This window comes from Ailuropoda melanoleuca, chromosome 1 (genome assembly GCF_002007445.2).
Source record: "Ailuropoda melanoleuca isolate Jingjing chromosome 1, ASM200744v2, whole genome shotgun sequence".
Classification (NCBI taxonomy): domain Eukaryota; kingdom Metazoa; phylum Chordata; class Mammalia; order Carnivora; family Ursidae; genus Ailuropoda; species Ailuropoda melanoleuca.
In genome coordinates this window covers 69,278,881-69,306,287 of record NC_048218.1, presented here as the reverse complement: position 1 = coordinate 69,306,287, position 27,407 = coordinate 69,278,881, and the positions used below count along the sequence as shown (strand labels likewise).

General features: G+C 36.5%; 2 protein-coding genes across 11 annotated transcripts in view; one reads left to right on the top strand and one right to left on the bottom strand.

The window, feature by feature from the left end:
• Positions 1 to 27,407, top strand: part of DLG1 (discs large MAGUK scaffold protein 1) — a 1,062,265-nt gene that overhangs the window by 548,161 nt on the left and 486,697 nt on the right. The window lies entirely within an intron of this gene.
• The window catches only part of CENPI (centromere protein I), a 60,178-nt gene continuing 35,215 nt past the window's right edge, over positions 2,445 to 27,407 (bottom strand). For all 4 annotated transcript variants that reach the window (XM_002928562.4, XM_034660454.1, XM_019809280.2 and 1 more), the window contains 7 exons: positions 23,676 to 23,770; positions 19,461 to 19,596; positions 18,453 to 18,577; positions 17,015 to 17,063; positions 16,670 to 16,888; positions 4,036 to 4,077; positions 2,445 to 3,336 (listed from right to left, as the gene is read on the bottom strand). In XM_002928562.4, coding sequence (XP_002928608.1) covers positions 3,235 to 3,336; positions 4,036 to 4,077; positions 16,670 to 16,888; positions 17,015 to 17,063; positions 18,453 to 18,577; positions 19,461 to 19,596; positions 23,676 to 23,770 — 768 coding nt within the window. In that variant the 3' untranslated portion in view covers positions 2,445 to 3,234. The remainder of the gene's footprint in view (positions 3,337 to 4,035; positions 4,078 to 16,669; positions 16,889 to 17,014; positions 17,064 to 18,452; positions 18,578 to 19,460; positions 19,597 to 23,675; positions 23,771 to 27,407) is intronic.

Genomic DNA, 27,407 nt, shown 5'->3' with positions numbered 1-27,407 from the left:
GACTCCCCACTGAGCGGGGAGCCCGAGGCAGGACTCAATCCCACAACCCTGAGATCATGACCTGACCCAAAATCAAGAGTCAGATGCTCAACTGACTGAGCCACCCAGATGCCCCAATATAATACCAACTTTAGAGAATAATTTTTTCTTATTTCTAGTAAACCACTGTGTGATATAAAATGTATCTGGTGTAAATAGAGAATGTCTGCAAACAATAGAAATTTTATGTGAGACACCAAAGACTTAATCTACCTTTCTTTCCAAATTGTCCTCAAGACCAAGAGGAAGAAGTTATGATAAAAAGAAAAATAAAATGTTAGAAATCTTTTTTAAAAAGATTTTATTTATTTGAGAGAGGGGGAGAGTACAGAGGCTGAGTAAGAAGCCGACTCCCCGCTGAGCAGAGAACCTGACTAGGGCTAGATCCCAGGACCCTGAGATCACGACCCAAGCCAAAGGCAGCTGCTTAACAGACTAAGCCACCCAGGCGCCCCAAAATGTTAGAAATCTAACAGTAACTTAGTATTGAACATTATTGTCAATATTTATAACATCAACAATTTTACATAAATACTAGGTAAAGAAAGTATTCTTTCTGTACAACTGGTATAATGAATCAAATTTTCTATTTTTCTTTTCTAGGCAAAATAGTTATTCTTTTTAAAATCTTTTTTTATCTTTGAATGAACATTCTTCAAAAAAGTTTTCAAATAACTAGATTTGGCTTATTTGCACATCTAATCTTAAGTGGGTTAAAAAACTGGATCAAGAGAAGAATACGAACAGTAACGGTACTAAGGAAATCATTACTGAACAAAAAGACAAACATAAGGGAAAACTGCTTTTTTTCTGGAGCAAAAACTTAGGTTTAGAAATTTCTTCCATGACTGGAAGATTGTTAGGGATTAAGTTTCATGAAAAATAATCAAATCCCTTCTCACAAATGAAAAGTTCCACTTGATCTTAATGACCAAAATATCATGTTCTGAATAACAATATGGAAAGTTATTCGGACTGCAAACTTAAAAACAAAAGAGAATGCTCTACATAAGAAAGGTTATCTATTGGGGACACTATCACATTTACTTCAAAGTAGCTAAAACTTTTTTACCCGGGTATATAGGCAACATTCCACACCAATAAATACTCCCTCTCTTGTTCGAAACACTTTTTTCACTTGGCTTCCATCACAACAACCAGTCTCCTCACTTTTCTTCTAGCCACTGTGGGTCTTTCTCAGCTTTTGCTGGTTCCTCCTTTTCTCTTCTACTTCTTAATGTTGGCTTACACCACAGGACTCAGTCCTTTGCTGTCTTTCCCTTCTTTTTTCTAGCTGCACTAAGTGATCCCATACAATGTAATGGCTATTCACTAATGATGCCCAAATTAATTTTGCCAGTCCCAACGTGTACCCTGAACTCTAGACCTGGATATCCACCTACCTACTCAGCATCTCCAACCTAACATGGCCAAAACAGAACTTCTGAGTCCACATTCCTCCAAACCTGTTCCTCCTCCAGGATGCCTCATCTCTGCATCCCAGAACTCACCCAGTTGCTCAAAAACCTAGGAGTTACCCTTTACTCCTCTCTTTCCGTCTCTTCATATCCAAGCTAACAGCAGATCCTATCTTCTCTACATTTAAAGTAGAGCCTAAATCCAGTATCTAACCACCCCCCCATCATCTACCACACTAGTCCAAGACTCTTGTCTGGAACTCTAATAACTTAACTGGTCTCTCTGCTTTAACCCTTTATTTTCTTTAGTCTAATCTTCAAACTACAGCTCCATACAGGTAAATCAAAGTATATCACTCTGCTCTCAATCCTTCTAATGGCTTCCTATCATATATCTATAACACATTACAAGGGTCTTCATGAAACTACTTTCTGGTTTGTCTATTTCGTTTCTTACCACTCTTCTCCTTTAATTACTCTATTGTAACCTTACTGGCCTCTCTGCTATTCCTCAAATGTGCCAACTAAGTTAACATTTTTAAGACTTTCACAACTTGCCTTTACCTATGCCCAGAATGCTCTTTCCCCAAATACTCACATGGCTCATACACTTATTTCATTACGGCTCCTGCATAGGTCACCTCAAACAGGACTTAAAGTAGCAACCCTCTCAATATTCTGCCCCTATTCCTTGCTGTTTCTTTATAGCACCTCATACTATATTTTTGCATATATTTTTATTGTCTGCCTTCTCCAAAGGGATGTAGTAAATTCTACAAAAGCAGTACTTTGTATTGGTCACAGCTATACAGCAGCACACAAAAGAGTATCTGCCACATAGTAAGCTAGATAAATATGTATTGAATCAAAAAATGAATGGGATTCTAGTCTGAACACTACCTAATAACATAGAGTTTTGTTTTGCTTTAAAGGAAAAAGAAAAACCACGAGAATGTGCCCTTAAAAACAAAATGAACTCAGCTTAACTTCTCTCAAATGATATGAATTTTATTAAAAGGGGAAGAGTTAGTAGTAGTGAGGCTGAATTTTCAGCAAGATACTATAGCTACTATAAAATTTTTTTAAAAGCTTCCGAATTATCCCTGAAAATAAAGTCTGTTTATTTGGGCCTGACCACTTAAAAATGGGATATATAACATATACATACACACACAGACACAAAATAGTACAGTTTTGTGAAATCAAACTGGAATAAATAGGAACAGTTTAGATTATCCCATAATCCTCTCTACTTCCTTCTCTCATCAAATTGCTACCAGGGAAGGCCCAGGAAGCTACCAACTAGTTAGAGTTGGAAATGTTTTATCCTGTTAATTTGATGCTGACACTGTTGTTCACAATAAGGAAAATGACAATATCCCCAGAGGTTTCAGAGGCAGGGCATTTTGCATGAGTATGTCTGTGGCTTAACTGCCACTATATATTACCTGCTCTCTTCCATCAATGCAACTTACAGTCCACAAGAATGTAAAAAATCCCATAACATAACAGATGTATCTACGTATAATGTGGTGGAACGCAGAAGAAGCTAGATCCTGAAGAATAAAGCTAGCCACACTGAGGCTCTCCTGGGCCATGCATAGAAGGCAAGTCCAAGTACTCCCTGAGGATGGCAGTCTGTTGATGAAAAGATTATGGAAACTCAAGTTGAACCACTTGGCCTCTCTAGCAACAAGGAAAAGAATTTAGTCCGGTATGGTCAGTTCGTTTCAGTCAAAATTCACTTAATGTTGATGCTGTGGTTTATGCTCTCTGATCAGGGGACAGAAGAATGATGAATACTACTTTTTATGAAAAGTTTCAAGCCTTGTAACCCCTCTGAAAATAAATAGTCCAAATACCAGTTCCATTTCTTTCCCTGCAGGCACAAAAAAGGGAAAATTACTTATCAAATATTTACTATGCTTATTCTCTACCTCCTCTTCATTCCCTAGGAAAAGTTCCCAATGTCCTGAATGCACGTACCAAGAGTTAGCTCAGAGGGGCCAGGTTCCTAACTGGAACTCAGGCACTAAAGTAACATCCAAACCAGAAAGTACTCAGAGTTTAAGAGCTAAACATTCCTTTTATTATACTGGCAAAACATTTAAGCTGTTCAACTGAACAAGTACTATGAAATGGAAATGGGTCATCATCCCCATGCTCTAGAAATCTAACATCTAAAATGGATAACGTGGGAGCAGACATTATTATATCACTGCCCACATTAAATATGTATACAGCAGAGTTTCTATAATGAGACAACTGGTTAGGTTTTTTTAAATCAGCCTCATTACAGTCACACTTTCGAGACATGCAACTGTACTATAAAATGAGACAATGCACAGATACAACAGCAAGAGTCAAACTATGAATAGATATATCTTAGAGAAGACTGTAGAGGATATGTGCCAACAAATTCACATAAAAGTAACTGGAAATAATTCAGGAGGCAAGCCTTCACTTTGACTTTGTGGAGGCAGCAGGCTTAAGACTGGGAGAAAAGGAAAAGTATAAATTTGTTGATGAAATGAAGCTATAGTAAATCCCTGAACATGATGAAAATAAATGTATTTACCCGAATAGAGCTCATGTTTACTGTTCTTCCTTCTGGCCATTCCTTAAAAAACAAAAACAAAAAAAGTGGGGAGACAGGAGATGAAAATATTTGGTTAGCAAAAATTACCAGAAAATTAAGATGGTTCTTCACTGTCTGATTCATTTGCTACATTTTATTCCTACTATCACTCTTGCATTCCTTTTGAGTAAACACTCACTATAACCTTCCAAATTTCTCCCTAATAGCACAAACAGAAGGGAAATAAGATTACAGTGAATAAAGTGAGTACCATTTTGCTAATTTATGGCCTCAAGTCTGTACTCAGCCACTGGAGCGAAGATAAAAAATGTTAGAGAAGGCGTCTTCTGAGGTAAAGGATACCTGAACTGAGTTTTGAAGGATGAGGGGAAATCCGGTGAGGCAGTCTGTGCACATAGTAGATTCCATAAAAACTGATTATGAAAACTCAGACCTAGGTGATCCCATTTATTTTCTATCTTTAATTATTACCCATTGTATCTCAATGAAAAGTCATCAATTCTATAACAAACATTTTTTATATATTCCTAAGAAAAAAACCATGCCTATTAACCTATATATAACACAATGTCTTCTTAACACTTAGAATTTTTTATTTTATTATGATTGAGTTTTAAGATGTAGGCAGATTTTGATCATACATCATTTTTATAAACATAAAATGGTAAATATAAACAAAATTAAGTAGTGAAAGTATTTCTAAAATTTTACATTTGGAGTCTAACTCTTCTGAATTACTTTTCTACTCAAGAGCTATAGATAACTATGTTTTTTCACACAATATCATCTTCTGTGCCAGAGTGTTGGCAATGCAACATTTCTTAAAAGAACTAAAAGATACTAGTGTTGGGGTCCCAATTACATAAACCTAACCTATTTTTGGCTCCTACTTCAAGGAAAGTCCATAACATGTATGGTTCATGGCTTCCCCCCACCCTTTCTTCTAAGACATTTGGTTTTGGGGGCTTAAAAGAGCATTCCAATATTTTCTCCAAGTCTTTCCCCCAACCTGCTGACAACCATCCTACAATGTCTGATTCTGGTAATCTGCCTGGGCACACTCAAAAACAGCAAATGACAACTATATTTTCATTGCTGCCTGGCTGACATCAATTGCAAGATGCATCCTGATCTCTGAGATGCTAAAAAGTGAAAAGAACATGTGTTTTTATTGATTAAATATACTCCATGCTTATGAATTCCATATTTATTTCTCTAGTTCCAACTTCTCTCCTGAACTCCAAGCCCAGCTTCAAATTGCCTATACTTACACTTCTTGGATGTCTAACAGGCATCTCAAACTTAAGTAGGTCAAAACAGAACTTGAGTCTCAACCTGCCCTCCCCCCAAACCAAAATAACCTCTCCTGTTCTTTCATCAGTATTCCTCTTATTAATACATGGAACCACCATCAACCGAGTTGCTCGATTAAAAAGAACTCAAAAGTCCTTTTCTTTTTCTCATTCCCACTTTTTTTTTATTAGTTTCAGAGGCAGAATACAGCGATTCACCAGTTGCATATAACACCCAGTACTCATCACATCAAGTGTCCTCCTAATGCCCATCACCCAGTTACCCCATGCCCCCACCTACCTCCCCTCCAGCAGCCCTCAGTTTGTTTCCTAGAGTTCAGCGTCTCTTATGGTTTGCCTCCCACTTCTAATGAAGCCATTCATCAAGTCCTGTCTGTTCTACCTCTGCAATACATCTCAAATCAGTCCACTTCCATCCATTTCTACTACCACCATATGTATACAACTCTCTACCAGTATCTCTTGTCTAGACTCTACAAAAAGCCTCCTAATTGGTGCCCCTGCAGCCACTTGGGCCTCTGATAACTCTAGCCTCCATAGAAAAGCCAAAGTGATCTCTATTAAACATAAACTCGGATCATACTATGACTTTGCTTTAAAAATTTCCCATTGTTTCCCATGGCACTCCCAACAGATCTGTAAGAGAGATAGCCCCTGAATCTCTGCCATCTTACTTCATTCCACTCTCACTCTTGTTCCTGAAGCTATAAGACACACTGGCCTTCCTTTTTTCCTTGAACCCCTTGAGTCACTGTATTCCCAATGCCTGGAAGGCTCTTATTCCAGCTATTCCTAAGCTGGCTTATTTTAATCTTTTAGAAGAAATCTTAGACCAAATGCCACCACCTCAAAAAGCCTTTCTTGAACACTCATTCCTGACAACTCGCCAGTCACTCTTTCTCTTACCCAACCCTGTTTACCTCCCTTCCTAGCATTTCTCAAAATTCAAAATTATCTTTACTTATTTCATTACTTGTTTACTGTTTGTTCTTATTTGAATATAAACTCCATTTGGGCAGAGATGGTATCTGTCTTCTTAGGTACTATATTCCCAGGGTGAGAGGCATAGTGAACACAAAATAAATATTTGTTGAATGAATAAACAGGTTAATTATGATAAAATCATAGGTAATTATGATAAAATCTAGAGTTTCAAAATTTCCTGAAATGTAGGCTCTACAAATGTTCAAAATATTTCAACTCATTAACTGAGTGGAGTTCTTTGATATTGAGAATTGATTGGCCAAATTAAATTTACTAAATTATCTCTAAAAAGCTGACTAGTTTGAAATAATTACAACGTTAAAATTCCATAAAATAAAAATGTCAGCACTACATCATACTGCCATGGTATCAGAGGTTATTTTTACCATCTCAAAAGTAAGATTACTTAGTGAGCAATTTGTTGGTGACAAGGGCTCAAAAGGCATTCTTTTAAAACACAGCTTGACATTAAAAACCTAGTATTTTCAGAACCATATAGAAACATCATCAGTTACAAAAATGGCAGTTTCACATTTTGCCAAATGTGCTCTATGTTACTAGAATTTAAACCTTCCAGTCAGAACCAACCTTCCTTCAACATTTTAAAAACTGTTTTCTGATTTAAAAGAATATATCAATCAATTCCTGATCCTACAAAACGAGCCTGCTTACCTATGTTCAAGTTGATAATATTTACTACTTTAGAGACTGAGTCTTCTAACAAACACAGTCTGGAACAAAAAATTATTTCACTTATGAAAATCAATCCTACTATATCTTTAATTCCTTATAAGATTTACCAAATAAGAACTGGATGCAGCCATTTTGATAGAGAAACCAACAAAACATTCATTGTTAGCAGAAATGTAAACTCATATAACTTCTACTAAAAGCTAAAATTTATTTGTTTTTAAGATTTTATTCATTTATTTGAGAGAGAGAAGGAGAGAGAGAGAGAGAGCACAAGTAGGAGGAGGGGCGGGTGGGGTGAGAAGGAGACTCCCGCTGAGCAGGGAGCCTGACACAGGGGTTGATCCCAGGACCCCGGGTTCATGATCTGAGCCAAAGGCAGACACTTAACCAACTCAGCCACCCAGGCACCCCTAAAAGCTAAAATTTAATGATACCCAATAAAATCAAAAAGATACACACTTTGAAAACCATTCCATTGAGAGGAATTTTATTCACAGACACACTTACATATGTATGAAATGATGTATATGGTTTAAGTATATTCATTAGAGTATAATTTCATAAAAGAACTAGAAACAAATGCTCAACTTACATGCTTAACTCTAACATAGATTCATATGATGGAATACTATGGAGAGATCAAAAAGAATGAGGCAGTCCTTTACATACAAAAATGAAACAAAAGCCTAGATATTACATCAAAAATTCAAGAGGCTGGAAAGTAAATATGGTATATAGTGTCGTAAAAAGTCATTTACACAGAAATATGTAGTATGTCTCTAGAAGGATATTCAAGAAGCCGAATGTGGTTGCTTTATGATAAAAACAGCCCACATTGAGTTCCACTTCCAGGATGAGATCATGAGTTCTGTGGCCCCACTCCCCAGAAAATGAGAAAATTTGGCAAAGACTATTTTTTAAAACCCAGCATTTAAAGTCTCTGAAGGAAGATCTCAATTCAATAATCTAACCTACTGCCTTAAGAAACTAGAAACAGGAAAGCAAACTAAACTCAAAGTAAGAAGAAAGTACAGGTGATCTTTGAATTATATGCAGTTAGGGATGCCAACCATGGTGCAGTCAAAAATATGTGTATAACTTTGGCTCCCCAAAAACTTAACTACTGACAACCTGTTGACCAGAAGCCTGTCCAATAACATAAACAATCGATTAGTACATATTTTATATGCATTATATATTGTATTCTTACAATAGAGTAAGCTAGAGAAAAGAAAACATTACCACCTTACACCAGTTAGAATGGCGAAAATGAACAAGACAGGAAACAAATGTTGGTGCGGATGGGAACACAAGCTTGTACGGCCACTCTGGAAAACAGTATGGAGGTTCCTCAGGACGTTAAAAAGAGCTACCCTATGACTCAGCAATTGCACTACTGGGTATTTAGCCCAAAGATACAGATATAGTGAAAAGAAGGAGCAGGTGATGTGATGAGCACTCGGTGTTATTTGCAACTGATGAATTATTGAACACTACATCTGAAACTGATGCTGTACTATATGTTGGCTAATTGAATTTAAATTTTTAAAAATGTTATTATGAAAATCCTAAGGAAAATACATTTACAGTACTATACTGCATTTATTGAAAAAAAAATCTGCATGAAGCAGACTCATGCAGTTCAAACCTGTGTTGTAAAGGGTCAATCATAAATAATAATGATTAGAACAAGAAATAAATGAAATAAAGAATAGAAAAACAGGGGCTCCTGGGTGGCTCAGTCAGTTAAGCATCTGCCTTCAGCTCAGGTCTTGATCCCGGGGTCTTGGGATGGAGCCCCGCATCAGGCTCCCTGCTCAATAGGGAGTCTGCTTCTCCCTCTCCCTCTGCTCTTCCCCCCACTCATGCTCTCTCTCTCTCTCAAATAAATAAAATCTTTAAAAAAAAGAATATCAAAACAAAGAGTCTCACACTTCCTGATTTCAAAACTTACCATAAAGTTACAGTAATTAAAACAGTGTGGTACTGGCATGAAGACAGACCTACGGATCAGTGGAACAGAATAGAGAGCTGAGAAATAAACTCTCATGTAGTATATGGTCAAAAGACCTTTGATAAAGGTGTCAAGACCACTTAAAGAGGAAAGAACAGTCTCTCCAACAAATAGTGCTGGGGAAAGTGGATATCCACAAGCAGAAGAATGAAGTTGACCACTTACTTTATACCATAGACAAGAATGAACTCAAAATGAATTAAAAACCTGAACATAAGACTTAAAACTATAAAATCCCTAGAAGAAAACATAGGAGAAAAGCTTTATGACATTGGATTGTGCAATGATTTCTTGGATATGACACCAAAAGCACAGGAAACAAAAGCAAAAACAGAAAAAAAACCAAACAACAAGACTACCTTAAACTTAAAAACTTCTACATGTTGACAGATACAATTAACAGAATGAAAAGGCAACCGATGGAATGGGGGAGAATATTTGTAAATCACTTGTCTGATAAGAGGTAAATATCAAGACTTTTTATATAAAGAACTCCCACAACTCAACAACAAAAAAACAAATAATCTGATTTGAAAAAATGGGCAAAGGACTTGAATAGACATTCCTCCAAAGATAACACATGACTAATGAGCACATGAAAAGATGCTCTACATCACTAATCATTAGGGAAATGAGAATCAAAACCACAATGAGATACCACCTCACATCCACAGGATGGCTATCAAGAAAAACAACAACAGAAAATAAGAAGTGTTGGTGAGGACACAGAGAAATTGGAACCCCTGTGCCCTGCTGGTATGAATATAAACTCAATATGGAAACACTTATGGAAAACAGTACAATGTTTCTTCAAAAAAGTATAAATAGAATTACCATTCCACTCCTGGGTATATACCCAAAAGAACTGAAAGCAAGGACATGAACGGATAATTCTATACCCATATTCACAGCAAAGAGCAAAGAGCCAAAAATGAGAAGTAATCCAAGTGTCCATCAAAAGATAAAACAGACATGGGTAGACCTAGAGGGTATTATGCTAAATGAAATAAATCAGACTGAGAAAAACAAATACCATACAATTTCGCTCATATGGTATCTAAAAAACCATACAAATGAATAAATAAACAAAAACCAGAATTCGACCTATAAATACAGAGAACTGATGGCCACCAAAGGGAAGGGGGTAAGGAAGATAAGCAAAATGAGGGGTGGGGAGCAGGACATACAGGCTTCCAGTTAGTTATGAAATGAATGAATCACAGAAATAAAAGGTACAGCATAGGGCATATAATCAGTGGTATTGTAGTAGCATTGTATGGTGACACATGGTGGCTATACTTGTGATGAGCATAGCATAACGTACAGAGAAGTTGAATCACTATGTTGCACAACTGAAACTAACATAACATTGTGTGTCAACTATATTCAAAAAAAGAAAGAAAACAATTCCATTTATAATAACATTAAAAAATCAAATAATCAGGAATAAATTTAACAAAAGAAATATAAAACTTATTCTATGAAAACTATAAAACATTGTTGACAAAAACTAAAGGGGACCTAAATAATTGGAAAGACATTCTATGTTCACAGATCAGAACACAACATCGGTAAGATGGCAATACTACCCAAATTGATCTAGGGATTACCTATCAGAATCCCATCTGGTTCTTTGTAGAAACTGGCAAGCTAATTCTAAAATTCATATGGAATTTCAAGGGAACAAGAATAACCAAAACAATCTTGGAAACGAACAAAGCTGGAGGTCCCATATTTCCTGAGTTCAAAGCTGATTTCAAAGCTACAATCAAGATAGTTTTGTACTGGTGTAAGGATAGACATAGATTAATGGAAAAGAATTGAGAGTCCAAAAATAAATCCATAATCTACGGTCAATTGATTTTTGAAGGTTCCAAGACATTTTAATAGGAAAAGAATAATCTTTTCAAAAAATGGTGTTGGGAAAACTGAAGAGCTACATGCAAAAAAATGGAATTAGATACCTATATCACATTCTATACAAAAATTAACACAAAATAGATTTAAAAAATCTAAATATAAGAGCTAAAACTATAAAACTCTTATACAAAACACAGGAATAAATTCATGATCTTGGGTTAGGCAGTGATTTCTGAGCTATGACATAAAAAGCACAAGCAATACACTAACAACCAATTATGCACAAAGGAAATTAAAAGGTAGCTCAGGCAGTTAAGCATCCAACTCTTGGTTTCAGCCTAAAGTCATTATCTCAGAGTCATGAGATATAGAACTACCAGATGATCCCAAGCAGACTCCACACTGAGCACAGAACCCAACATATAAATGGCCAGCAGATACATAAAAAGGTGCCCAACATCACTGACCATCAGGGAAATGCAAAACAAAACCACAATGAGATATCACCTTACACCTGTTAAGATTAACTTTATCAAAAAAACAAACAATAACAAGTGTTGGCAAGAACGTAGAGAAAAGGCACCCCTTGTACACTGCTAGTGGGAATGTAAACTGGTGCCCTGCTATGGAAAACAGTATGGAGATTCCTCAAAAAATTAAAAATAGAACTACCATATGATCCAGCAATTCCACTTTTGGGTATACATCCAAAGGAACTAAAGTTAGGATCTTGCCTATCTAAACTCACATGTTCACTACAGCATTATTCACAATAGCCAAGACAGGGAAGCAACCTAAATATCCACCAACAGATGAATGGATCAAGAAAATGTGGTATATACATACAATGGAATATTATGCAGCCTTTAAAAAGAAGGAAACCCTGCCATTTATGAGAACATGGATAACCTGAAGGAAATTACGCTAGGTGAAATAAGCCAAACACAGAAGGACAAATACTACATGATATCACTTATATGTTTAATCTAAAATAATCAAACTCATAGAAGCTAAGAGCAGAATGGTGGTTGCCAGGGGCTGGGGGAATGGGGACACAGGAAGTCATTTTTAAAAAGCACAAGAGACAGAATAAAAAAATTCATAAATTAAAAGTTCACCAAAATTAAAAACTTTTGTCCTTCAAGAGATCAACAAAAAAATGACAAGACAACCCACAGAATAGGAAACATTTGTAAATATATATCTGATAAGCAACTTGAAACTAGAATATAGAAATGACTCTCAATGAGTCAATAACAATAAGACAAATAACCTAATTTAAATATGGGCAAAGGGGGGCGCCTGGGTGGCACAGCGGTTGGGTGTCTGCCTTCGGCTCAGGGCGTGATCCCAGCGTTATGGGATCGAGCCCCACATCAGGCTCTTCTGCTATGAGCCTGCTTCTTCCTCTCCCATTCCCCCTGCTTGTGTTCCCTCTCTCGCTGGCTGTCTCTATCTCTGTCGAATAAATAAATAAAATCTTTAAAAAAAAAATAAATATGGGCAAAGGGTCTGAACAGACACACTTCTCCAAAGAAAATATATATTAGGCAATGGGCAATAAGCACATAAAAAGATACTGAACATAAACAGCTATCAGGGAAATGAAAACTGAAACCACAGTAAGTTACTACATCATACCCTCTAGGATGGCTAGAATAAAAAAAAAAACAACAGAGAATAGCAAGTCTTAGGAAGATACGGAGAAAATGGAATCCTCACACACTGTTGGTAGGAATGTAAAATGGTGCAGCTACTTTGGAAAACAGTCTGGAAGTTCCTCCAATAGTTAAACATAGAGGTACCATAAAATCCAGCATTCTCGCCCCTAAGTATATACCCAAGAGAAAGGAAAACATGTTCACACAAAACCCTGAACATAAATCTTTATAGAACTATCATTCATAATAGCCAAAAAGTAGAAATAACCCAGAAGTCCATCAACTGATGGATAAACAAAATGGAGCACATCTTACTAAAAAATATTATTTGGCAATAAAAACAAATGAAGTAGTGATTCATGTTATGCCATAGATGAAACTTGAAAACATTATGCTAAGTGAAAGAAGCCAGTCATAAAACAACATGTATTGTATAAGTTCATTTTTATGAATTTCCAGAATATGTGAATCTACATAGATAAAAAAAAATAGATTAGTATTTGCCAGGATGGGGGCAGGGAATGGAGAGACAGGAGTGACAGCTAAGGGTTATAAGGTTTCTTTTTGGGATAATAAAAATATTATATAAAATATATATCATATAAAATATATATTACGATGATGCACCACTCTGTGAATACACTAAAAGCTACTGAACTGTATACTTTAAATATGTGAACTGTACTGTATTTGAACTGTATCTTAATAAAGCTGTTTTAAAAAGACAAATTTTTAAAAAGTGCCCTTATCTTTTAAAGGTATATAATGAAGCATTTACAGCAAAATTATATAACATTTGGTAATTTGCTTCAAAATAATTGGGTGGGGTGAGAGGGTAAAACTAGGTGGGAGTAGAAACTGAGCTGGGTGATGGGTATGTGGGGGTTTATTTACTATTCTCTCTGCTTGTGTGTTTGAAATTTACAACATAAAAAAAGTTTTGTTAAAAAAAAAGTAACAAAGACCTAACTCTATGGTAAGGAATGCCAAAATCTATGGTAAGGTAAGCCAATATCTAGAAGATGAGAACCCAGATGGGTAAACCTAATTCTCAAAGTCACTCTTGGCTTTTACCAATTTGCCAATCCAGAGGAACCAGCTGCAAAACTGAGCTGCACTTCCACAGCTTCAAAGGGCTAAGGTAACTAAAGTCAAAGCACAGGGTTTGCCAAAAGTGGGAACTCTTATAAATCAAACCCCACTTTACACTGGAAACCCAAAAGACTATACCTTCAAGGTAAGAGTTCACCAGAAGTAAATTAGCCTTCTCACAGGCTGGCAGTCTATCCACCTATGATCCAAGGAATCTTAGGCATAGAACTTGGATTAGGGTAGTCCCAGACAAAGAGCACTCCTAGGTACCTGTAGGAAGTAAATGAAAGTTCTCTCTGCAGGGAGATCTCACTCTAATCTCTGATTCCTTCTACAAATAATATTCCAGGTATCCAGCACATGGCCAAAAATAACCAGACACACAAAGAAATCAAGCAACATGAGGAAGCAGCAGCAGAAAAAAGAGGCAACAGATACACACGGAAAGTTCTGATACTGGAATCATTGGACACAGATTATAAAACAATGCTTACTAAGTTTGTTTACTTTTTAAAGATTTGTATTTATTAGAGAGAGAGAGAGAGAGAGCACAATCAGGGGGAGCAGCAGGTAGAGGGAGAGGGAGAAGCAGACTCCCGCTGAGCAGGGAGCCGGACGCAGGGCTTGATTCCAAGGACCCTGGGATCATGACATGAGCCGAAGGCAGACGCTTAACTGACTGAGCCACCCAAGCGCCCCAAACAATGCTTACTAAGTTTAAAGAAAAGAAACATTAGATGGAGAAAACAAGAAGCAATAAAAATGGTTACCTAAAGAGAAAGAAAAGGAGGAGACAAGAATTGAAGAGAGATTTCTATAGTTTAGAATTTTTTACATATGGTAAATGTTTTACATATTCTAGGAATGAAATTAAACTTTAAAAAGCAACCTCTAGGGACACCGTCTAGGGTGGCTCAGTCGGTTACGTGTCTGCCTTGAGCTCAGGTCATGATCCCAGGGTCCCGGGATCAGGTCCCACATTGGGCTCCTTGCTCGGGGGAGCCTGCTTTTCCCTCTGCCTGCTGCTTCCCCTGCTTGTGTTCTTTCTCTCTTTCTCTCTCAGACAAATAAATAAATAAAATCTTTTTTAAAAATGAATAAAAAAATAAAAAGCAACCTCTAAAGCATGAAAAGAAACTGAAACCAATATATCTAAATATATAAAAAATACAGTATATGCACTGTACAGTTTTAGTAGGATTTAGTCAAGAGGCAAAAAGAACTAAAATTATTCCAAATCTCATCCAGTAGTCTCATTAAGAGTAATACAAATACTATTAATTTGAAACAAGTTTTTATATATTATATAATAAATAAGACAAGTTATTAAGGTGAGAAAAACAGAAAAAGAAGAACATCATAAAATCACTAAACTCTACAGCTCTGAAATCCCTCTCTATACTTAAAAATTAAATTTTTATTCAAATACTGAAATCAATCAATGTTTTTGAAGGCTTACATAATACTTTTTTTACCATCTGGTCCGACTACATTTCAAGACCTCATCTTCTATCATGCTAATGGCTAGCCCAGCGGTCCTCAACCCTTGTTGTATATCAGAATAATTATATTAAAAAAGGAGATTCTGGATGTGACACTAGAGTTATTAAATCAGAGCCTCAGGGTGGGAGCAATCAAAGATGTATACTTTGGAAAAGCACCATGGGTACTTCTGTTCAGTTAGGGTAGAATCCCTGCTCAAGTCCTACAGTTCTACTTAAGCTCCTCAAACATGACAAGCTGTAAATAGGGGCCAGCAAACCATAGCCCATGGCTCACATCCAACCTAATACCTGTTTCTGTAAATAAACTTTCATTAGCACACAACTCTGTCCATTTGTTTATATCCACTGTGTATGGCTACTTTCACACTACACCGGCAAGGCTGAGTAGTCTTGACAGAGACAACATGGCCTACAAAGTCTAAAATACTTACTGCCTAGCCCTCTAACAGAAAAAATCCACTGTCCCCTGCTCCATCTTTGCATTTTTCTTCAAATACTGCTCCTGTCTTGACAAGATCATGCTCATCATTCAAAGTTCTGATTAGCATCATTTCTGTAAAGCCTGAATTGGGTGAGCAACCCTGTACATTTTTTCATTGTCCTCTGTACTTCCCCTGTATTACTCATCATTCTCAATTCTAAGATGTCTATTTAATAACTGCCTCCCCAACCAGACTGTAAGCTCTATGAGGAAAATACCCAGATGTGTCTTGTTCACCACAGTGCCCGGTTCATTACATGCACATATTAAGCAATTATTCAATGAATATCTCCTCCATTCTGTACATTTCTTTTTCATTTTGTTTTATTTCTCAATGTTCTGATCTGTTAAGGGAATTCTGAATCTAGACTCTTATTGTATTTGTAATCCCATCCTGTTGTGTCATCCACGTTTGATTATGCACACCATTTGAATTCCTCAGTTCACTGATAAAGGAATGAAGTGACAAAGACCTAACACTATGGTAAAGAATGAAAATGACAGGGCTGATGATAAAGTCCTGAGAAGACCACACTCCCTCCCTTCTAGCGTATCGATATCCATTAAATCAGCAGTCTTTGGTGAAGACTCCAACTCTAATTATAATATTATTTAGCCTACATTTTCCATCTTGTCTAAGATTTTATGAGAGCTTCCACTTCTCCACAGCCTTTTCTTACCTGGTACTATCTCTACCCAAGCAGAACTGAACTAATAATCACTCTCCCAGCTTTCTCACAACTGTACCTTTTGTCCTTTCACCTCTCTGTATTATAGTAACATTTACCAGTCTGTCTCTGCCACAAGCCCAAGCTCTTGGGAGGATAGAAACTTACTTAAATAAACATTGAATCTCCAGAACCTAGCACAATGCCCAAAATCTAGCTGACACTTAAAAAGAAATGACTGAACACATCTTACAATTCAGACACACTAAATGTATGGCATTTCCTATTTCTGCCATTATAGTATTCCTATATAAAATTTAAAAATCCTTTAAATGTCCTTACCTGTAGCAGAAAGGAAACAGCATAACTCAATAGAGCAGGGTGATGAACTAAATTTAAACTGTTTTTATACTCTGCTATTCCAGCTTTTTCTAAGACTTCAGGGTTGATATATAATCCTTTCTGGAAAGGTTTGGATGTCCATAGGCAACCAACCATGGCTGTCAAATAGTGATTAAATTCTTGATAGGTCTTGCTGCTGAAATTGAACTCTGATTTTGTCTGTTGGGAAAGAAAAAAAATATTATCACCTATTCTACCCTTCCTTCTTATTCCCAATAGATCATATATATCCAAAACTCAATTTGTAAACACTGGTGATTTGACACAGAGCTTTATCATCCATACCTTTTGTACCAACTCATTTTTCTTGGCAGCAGTCAAATTGTTACGATACCTGAAAGGGAGAATAGAATGAAATTTTGAACATTAAATGCTTTTGAAATGTAAACATAAACAAAAGTATACATTTTACACGTAAATACATGCAGATGTGCTCATACAAATACCCAGCTGTCTACTAACATTTTTATTTTGTGCTACACTCTTCTCAAAGAACAAAAATTGAGGCTCAAACATTGAGTTATACATTTAAGATATGCACTTGACTGTATGTAAATTATACCTGAATAGAAAAATAAAAAACAATGAAGGAAATGCTTTTAATGTTTCATTATAAAAAAAATTAATAGAGGCTCAAGAGCAGAAACTGACGGGGTGCCTGGGTGGCTCAGTCGGTTAAGCAACTGACTTCAACTCAGGTCATGATCTCAGGGTCCTGGGATTGAGCCCCATGTAGGGTTCCCCACTCAGGGGGGATCTGCTTTTCCCTCTGTCTCTCCCCCTGCTTGTGCTTTCTGTCTCTCTCTCAAATAAATAAATAAAATTTCTTTAAAAAAAGAGCAGTCACTGATTTAAAACATGTTTTCTTAATGTAGAAAAAAGGTACAGTAGAAAAGATAAAGGAGAAACCTACGTTTTTTCTTGCCTGGGAACTATTATTTAATTAGCTTACAAACATTCTAACCTTGGCATAATCCTACAAGTTATGCCAAAAGGGCCTACAACACTTGTGGACTAAAAAGAGCAATTTCATCCTATAAATGAAAGAACTAGAGGGGATTAGAAATAATACTTACAGTTTTATATAATTGGCAATAGCTCCCCTAATCTCCCAGAAAATGTTCTTTTTATCAGAGAAGCTACGTAGACCCAAATCGCTTGTCAGCAAATGACTAATTTTTCTTTAAGACACAGCAATGAGAATGAACAATGCTGAGTGCACCAGTACCACCACACAAAAGATTCTTTAATGGTGAATATTTTTTAATTTTTAAAAATGAGTGTAGCTGACATACAATATTACATTAGTTTCAAGTGTAAAACACAGAGATTTGACAAGTCTATACATTATGCTATGGTCACCACTGTAGCTATCATCTGTTACCATACAATACTATTACAATATCATTGACTATATTCCCTATGCTGTGCCTTTTATTCCCATTAACTATGAATTTTTTAAATCCATATCCCCCACAGTGACATCTTAAAAACAGTTAAGATAGCCCCATATTGGAAGGTCATTACCAAAAGAAAGACATGTTTCCTACTTCCATATGTTCTGGCAGAAAATGGAAGTAGTTTTATTGTATTTAATATTTTACTATATTATATACAATAAGTTTATTATAGTATATTTATAAATTATAATTTATTGTACAGTTGAAAAACAAAGATGGAAGTATGATCTATTCATTTATAAAACAGTAGGAATGCTTTGTACCTGTGCATGATATAACATAGCTGGTTCAGGATACTGGAATCTAGGCTGAGGAGAGCAGAATAGAAGATCCCCGGAGGAAACAACACCACTAATGGAAGGTTGTAATTTATATATATGTCACATACCTTTTGGGAAGAATGACAGCATCAGTATATAGATTATTCCCCAAACCCCTCAACCAAGTTCACCCAAAGAATTAGCGATAGAGAATAAGCAATAATAGAACATAAGATTTGGGCCTGCCTGATTCATAAATAGAATAGGTAGCCACAAGCCTGCTTAAAAATGTACCTCCCTAAATATCACACTCGCCATAGAGGATTATTTCTACAAGGTCATTACTAAAATATTCCATTTTTTTCTGGGAGGAGCTCTTTGAGTTGGGAAGAAAGGGGAAGGGAGCACTTCTTTCACCTTAAGTCCCATTAATACTGATTTATCATATTAGTTAGCTGTCAGCCTGGAAAACAAAGGAGCATGCTTCTACATAAACATATAACACAGACAATTAGTGCAGGGAAGAAGCCAGGAAAACTGAGATTAGTGAGTACTTCTAGGGTAAGAGTTCTGTCCACATCAAATACTATAAAACAACTGAAGAAAATCAGAATTATAGGTACAATGAGAAATAAAGAGGTTGAAAGGTGGAAGTGGAGAGCTGAAGAAATTACAGGGTATTTTTGTTTTTTTTCCAGGGGTCTGGGATGTACAATGAATGAGCAAAAAGTGATGCTAGAAACAGACTTCTGTCTAGGGTCAGCGTTCTTCCGGAGAATGGCCATTAAAGCAGTACCTGAACTCTTCACAAAAAGCACTTGTTTCTCCACTTTATGAAAGTCAGTTATTCAGGTGAGAATATGATCATTAACTTCAAAATAAGTAGCTTATTTTAACTATGCTAATAAGGTCAAAACCCAACTAAGAGTAATTCATAAAATTTAAATAATAGAGCAGTAAAGCAGACAGCCATCACAAAAGTCTAAATAGAAAAAATGGGATGTGTACTACCTTCCCATAGAAATCCAAAATAAAGTGCAGTAAGAAAGTACTGTTGTTTTCCAAGCGCATCGCAGTAGTGGACAGCCACCCCACGTAGTGAATCAGTTCAGACACAGAGTTCATAGATCCACCTAAAGTTGTCTCTCTGCAATAAGAAATTATGACATTCAGATCCACATTAGCAAACGTTTTCACAATTTCCAAGGTAGAGGTAAATAATACATAGCAAAAGGTTGTTAAGGTTTTTCAGAAAACAATCAGTGCTCCAATGTATAATTGACTTTTTCTTAAACCAGTGATTAAACCATAAGACTACACAGCCCTCCAGGGAATCATTAAGATCAATTCACAGAACATCCTCAGTAACCACTCCATTAAATACCAGAGAAATAAAGGATTAAGTTACAGAAAGACTTTAGATAATATTACCAATGTCCAGGAACCAGAGCATTTGGCATATTAGTTCCTAAGTATACAAATCAAGACTCAGTTTTACCTGAATTCCTGAGCTGAAATGCTATTAAAAATATTTTCACTTTAACTGGAATTCAATTCAATGCTAAAACTGAATTAGAAAAATTTTGGCATCTTTCTGTCTTCCACTAAAAACCAAATGCGGATACTTCATTTTCTTCCCAAATCACCGCACTGTGTCTCTTTAAATCACACATGAGTATAATTAGTCCAATTCATCCAACTATTCACCCCGTCTTTCAATCCACTGTTGAGTGGATTAGGAAAAGACCTAGAAATGTGATTTCATAGTTTTACCCTCTGACCTAGGTAGACAACAATGGTTATGCACAAGAAATAAAGAACAGCATATAGTCTTAGAGCCAGAGAAATGATGATGACTCTACCACTACCCACCACCATGACGGCTCAGTGCCAGACTGAGCAGAGAAAGATTAGGAGACCATTCACATAGGTGGGCATCCATATAGTCAGCTGGCCATTTGCAAACTATATTTTAACTATGATTTTTGGCAGCACCTGGCAAATGTGTCTGAAATAATTTGAACAATGATGACTGCTCAGAACACCATCCTTTGAAGTTTTTCTCCACAGGACACCAGAGGCATTTTGGATAAAACAATTCGCTATTCCAGATCGCCTCCTACTCCCTACCCACAGTAATACATTTACCATCCTTGGCTCCCACCTACTAAAATGATGGTTGGCACGCTCTTCCCATTCACTGTGCCAACCAAAAATGCCCAAAAGAACCACTTCTGAGAATGGTTTCCTACCCTTCTCTCCTTGTGATCTATAACTACAATTTACTCCCCTTTGACGGTCATGTGGCATATGGTCATATGAGAGGGACATGGCATTACATCTATATCTCCAAAATAAAAGGAGCTACCGAGAACCTAAGAACTGTATTATAGATAGCAGCTCTTTCTGCCCACTGGTCCCGTCCGCAAGCTTTAATAAAACCATCATTTTGCACCAAAAAAAAACCCCCTGTATTATATAATGCCAAACGGTATTATGACATTAAAGTTATCTACATTTATGTCCATTTGTTTAAGAATTTCAGAAAACAAAGCTCCTTTTAAAATGCCCTCCCGTGATGTAATGAGCACTGGATATTACATAAGGCTGACGAATCACTGAACACTACCTCTGAAACTAATAACACACTACATGTTAATAAGTGAATTTAAATAAAAATAAATAAATAAGGGGCGCCTGGGTGGCACAGTGGTTAAGCGTCTGCCTTCGGCTCAGGGCGTGATCCCAGCATTATGGGATGGAGCCCCACATCAGGCTCTTCCGCTATGAGCCTGCTTCTTCCTCTCCCACTCCCCTGCTTGTGTTCCCTCTCTCTCTGGCTGTCTCTATCTCTGTCGAATAAATAAATAAAATCTTAAAATAAATAAATAAATGCCCTCCCAAAATTTATGACACTAATTTAAAAAGGCTCCTAGGATTTTTGGAAATATAGAAATTGTAAAGCTACTATATTGGGGTGCCTTAAGACTTACTCTGCAAATTGGCCAAAGATTATAAACTCAAACATACTATCCTTAATAGAATTGAGATGTTTGAAGAGGCTAAATATCTGAATTAATTTATGATTGTGGTTCTCAAACTGTAGCTAGCACCAAAATCATGACAGCATTTGTTAAAACATAAGTACTAGGCCCTACCTCCAAAGTTTACTTCAGTAGGTGTAGGTTAAGGCCTAAGGCTTTGCATCTCTAACTTGTTCCCAGTGATGCTGATGCTACCGGTCCAGGGACCTAACTCTTAGAAGCACAGCCTTACAAGATGCTTTCACTACTCATAATGCTCCATTTCCTTTTAAAAAGGAACCAGACATACATGATATATGGACACACCACAATAATGAATATGAAGAACTAAAAACAGTTTCTAGGCAACTCCCAAGAAGCTTCTATTCACCATGGTCATCTCAAAGTAAGAGATCACTATAGGGATAATAACACATAGAAAAGTAGGAGCTAACCTAACCAAGCTAACCACCAACTACGTGCAACTGAAGCTAAGGGATCCTTATATAAAGTAAGACTGTGACTGATAATATAGGGAATTTAAATGCTGATTAGATATTTAAAGATATTAAGAACTATTTGTTATTTTATAAGTTAGACACAAAAGGCAAATACCATATGATGTCACTTACATGTGGAAAAACAAAACAAATGAACAAAGAGACAAAAAAACAGAAACAGACTCATAAATACAGAGAACAAACTGATGGCTGCCAGAAGAGATGAAGGGGTGGGGGGGCAGTAAGCAAAACAGGTGAAGGGGATTAAGAAGTAGGAGTTGCAGTTATAAGTCACAGGGTTGAATATAGTCAATAATACAGCAATTACTTTGTATGGTGACAGATGGTAACTACAATTATCATGGTTAGTACTGTGTAATATATAGAATTGTCAAATCACTATGTTGTACACTAATACAAAATTGCACATCAACTATATTTCAATTAAAAATGTTTTTCAATGATGATAAAATAAAGCTATTAATTCTTTTGGTATTATGCTGCTATCATTTTTCAACAGCTGATATGTCTGGGTTTTGCTTTTTGCTTAAGAAAATCTAGGGGCGCCTGGGTAGCGCAGTCGTTAAGCGTCTGCCTTCGGCTCAGGGCGTGATCCCGGTGTTCCGGGATCGAGTTCCCACATCAGGCTCCTCCGCTATGAGCCTGCTTCTTCCTCTCCCACTCCCCCTGCTTGTGTTCCCTCTCTCGCTGGCTGTCTCTCTATCAAATAAATAAATAAAATCTTTAAAAAAAAAAAAGAAAGAAAGAAAATCTAGAACAGGGGTGCCTGGGTGGCTCAGTCATTAGGCATCTGCCTTCGGCTCAGGTGATCCCAGGGTCCTGGGATTGAACCCCATATCAGGCTCCCCGCTTGGCAGGAAGTCTGCTCCTCCCTCTCGCCACCCACCCCCACCCCCGCCCCGGCTCGTGCTTGCTCACTCTCTCATGAAAATAAATAAATAAAATCTTTAAAAAAATAAAATAAAAGATTTTATTCGTTTACTTTAGTAAGAGAGAGCGTGAACAGGGGAAGGGGCAGAGAGGGAGAGACTCCCCCTATTATCTGTATTTTTTATTATGTTTGTAATTTTCTATAATAGAGCATTTTTAAAAAATTAATGTTAAAGAATAATGTGGCTGATAATATAGGAGAAACTAAAGATTTTAGGTAGAAAGAGTCAAAACACACCTTTAATAATAATCAACATAATGGAAATCTGGGGCTCTTTCTTTATTCCAAAGTGAAAATAACATATATAATTAAATTAATTAATTAATGTATATAATCAAAAGACACCAAAGAAACAAAAACCCTCCCACAAAACTGTACAGCAAAATTACAGATTTTCCTAGCCATCATCAGACTGACTTTACATATAAGTAAGAACATGCTTTATAAAGTGAGCTAAACTGAATGAAAGTCAAAGATGTAAGTTCTAATGTCATCTCTCCAATGTTTTGCTACAGTAACTCTTGCAAGTCACTTAGAGGCTTAGGGGTTGTTTTCTGATTTACAGAATTGAATTTGAAGAATTACCCTTCCTCACAGGATTGTAAGGAAGAAGAGTAAAAAGCAACAAAAAAATTTTTTTAGAAAACTATGACTAAGCATTTACAATAAGGTCTCATGCCACACTATTAAATTCTATATGCAAACACTTTTGTACAGATCATCTCTTGTGGAGTGTTGTAAGATAACTCACAGAGGACTGTTCATCATAGGTTTCATGTGGATGTCTGTAGAAAGCCACAACAGCCAATTCTGCAGTAGTTCTTTCAGACTCTGGAAAACACTACACTGAGGAGGCAAAACAACAAAAAAAATCATTCATAAAATCATTCAGACACACTTTAGTGTTGAGAACTAACAAATTAAGCCAGAGGCTTAGCCGTGGAAGGGACCATGGAGATGACTGCATCCAGCTATTAGGTTCTGCATCAGAGCCCAATAACTGCTACTCCAGCCTGATCGTCTCCAAGAGACAGATGAATGCAAGTACAAGTTTATTTTGCCATTTTCTCTACAAGACTGCCCCCAGCTTATCAGCCCAGGAACAGACTCTTGTTTCTCTAAATTACATTCATTTATAACATATATTACATCTTCAAATACAGCATCACCCACTCCTGTCTCCCCTCAGAGATCAAAAGTTGCTATGGAAATGAGTTGCCTATCCTTTTCACCTTGTGTCACAACTATAATTTATTCCCTTTTTGATAGTCATAAAATTTATCTTACTTTCTATAACTAGAAAACAAACAATTCTAGTCTTTCCTTTCTCAGGCTTTGCCTTGATTTCTCAGGGCCTCATTTACATACAAATACAGTTTTGACAGAGATGTGCCCAGGGCATTCATGAGGATAAATCTATAAATTTGAAAGCCCTCCATATCATCCCAAAACCTAATACAGGAAACCTTTATTACATATCCTTAACAAATAATGGCCTAGATTCTATTTGAGTATCTCCAGTGATAGGATGCTCACTTCATAGAACAGTTCAATTAATACTTTTTAAAGAAAGTGACACCTTGAATTCAGGTTATAAATATGTTCAAGTTGAAAGTGACCTTGGAATCACCTAAAACAATGTTCTATTTTAGTGTCAATCAAGGATTTGAACATTTGAAAACGTAGTCAGTATGACCACATCATATTCAGAAAACTTAAATCCTTTTATTCCCCAATCACCTATTCTAATCCACCCAGCCACCACATTAAAGTAATGAGATTTTTATGTTTATGAGAGAGGAACACAGGTTAAAAAAAGGTTGAGAAGCACAGATCTACCCTGTGCATGAAACTTCTCTACATAAATATCCCCAGTAGATATAGCCATTAAGCCTATGTCTAACCTACTCTAATACCAAGAAATATACTATGTCCTAAGGTCATTTATTTCGAGTTTTCTCTACCTGTAATAAGATACTGCCCTATATCTAATCACCTCCTGAAGCGACAGGCTTCTGCTCTTTCCATAGGACAAGCCATCAGTTATTTGAAGGGAACCACAAAATCTTAGTTGCTTTTCCTCCAGGCAAAATATCCCTGCTACCTTTACTATACCAAGCTAGAAATCTTTAAGTCATCTTGTGTCCTTCATGCTTTGTCACCAAATCCTATCACTTTTTTTTCTTTTCAGAATGTCCAACTTTTCCATTTCCTTCCAATCCCACTGTAACCACCCTATCCCAGGCCTTCACATCTCTGAGATTACTTTATCCTCCTCGTTGGTCTTCTTTACTCTAGTCTCATCTCCCAAACCCCAATTCTTTCTCCATGGCTGCCAGACACTTGTCATTTAAGTACTCTACCCATTATATCCATCTGCCCTCAAAAAACTGTGTATGGCAAAGGAATACCAGCATGTAATAGGTCATAAAAAATGTTCAAACTCTTTCCTTTCATCCAGTAACTTCATTCCTGGAAATGTATGCCAAGAGAATAAAGAAATCTGTATTATGAAGATGATCAATATAGTTATCTTATTCCAACAAAGAAACAAATTAGAAATAATCATAGAAAAAAATTGTTGTATAACATCTATGGACTATGACTAGATATTTAACTATATTTGACAAATTTTGTATTCTGGGTTTTAAATTTATGTCCACTGTTTCTGTAATTATACAGGAGACTTAAATCAATGTGGACAGAAATTAGAAAATTAACATGCCACAATGAAAATAGCATTGTTACAGCAGATCTGTGGAATCTTCTCATTCAAAATTCTTCAACGAAAAAAGTTGTTTGCTGATAGACACAACTGGCTAAGCACAAACAAAAGCATTGAAAATGTGAAAATATTTTAACAGACTTAAAAATATTATTTATTATATTAAGCTGGATAATCAAGCTATATAATAGCTAAAGTAATAATAAGTTATTAAAAATCCTCAAAAACTATACTCTGGTTTCTCTTCAGATCATATAAATCTTTTGCCTTTTAAAAGCCTCATAAACTGGGGCACCTGGGCAGCTCATTCAGTTGAGCATCTGACTTTTGATTTCGGCTCAGGTCATGATCTCAGGGTCGTGAGACAGAGCCCCACATCGGGCTCTGTGCAGAGCATGGAGTGTGCTTAAGATTCTCTCTCTCCCTCTTCCTCTGCTCCTCCCCCCGACTCTCTCTCTCTCATATAAATTTAAAACAACAACAATAATAAAAGCCTGATAAACTGACTCTTTAGCTAATTCTACTACATGTCACATTGCTGTTATCCTTAGCCACCTCCCAAAATGACAGCCCCTTTTGTCACTTATCCTTTCTTATAATCTATACTTCTCTGTCCTCTTTCCCTCCTTCATCAATCTCATCCTTCCCAAATCCTTCAATTACAGTTTCCAGAACTTCTATTCCATGGTAATCTAAACCTATACCTTCAATATTCTTCAAAGTATGCTTTCTGTCTTCTTATTATAGTCATATCCTGGCTCTCCCTCACTACCCAAGGACATTTCCTCTGAATACATTTCCATATCCCACTTCAACATCTGGAAGTAAGCACTGCCCTTGCTTCCCACTGCTAACTTGAGAATATAAGCCCCTTCCTTGAGAAGGTAAATATAAAATCAGAGTGACTCTCCCTTTAAGAAAAAAGAAATCTGGTTCTACCCCCACATTCCACTGAAACTGCTTAGCACAAAACTTCTGTATTATCAATTTCAAGAGCAACTTTCTTTGGTCCTTATCTTTCTGGATCTTCCTGGGATATATGGCAACATTATTCCTTCACTACTTCTTGATATGCTGTATTCCCTTTGTTTCCTTGGCCCTCTTGTTCTTTTGGTTCTTTTCATACCTCTTGAGAAGGTTCTGTCACAGACTCACCTTTTTAGCTAAGAATACTGAGTATTCCCTTGAGTTCTGTCCTTGGCCCACCAACTGCTTCCTTTCCTCTATCTCTTTTTCTCCACAGACTCTCATTCTCAAATATATGTATGTGTGTATAAATGTACACATACTTATTAAGTTAGACCATATGAAATTGCCATTGATCAAACATCTCTGGCCTATAAAAATGGCAATTTTGTATGGTTCGACCTAGTATTTATAGATAAACAGTTCTCTAGATTGGTGGAGTAACAGAAGAGATAAAAAATAACCAAGATAGGAAGAAAATCACAAAAAGCTGCAAAATGAAGTCCCTAAAAATGCAATAGCTGGGAGAAGTGCTATGTACTGTCACATGAATGATGATATTAGTCAGGTAGTAAGTACAAATACTATAAATAAACCTCAAATCCAAGCTATTGTGACAGGTAATTAATAAAGTGCCATTTGAATATGACAAATACCAACCAGGACAAAACATTTTTCCTGTAAATGTGGCCAACAATAAGTGATTTAAGGTGAAAACAATGTTACAAAAGAAACACTACTTATATTGTCATTCTTCTGGAATAGGAATAACCATTCTTTTTTTTTTTTTTT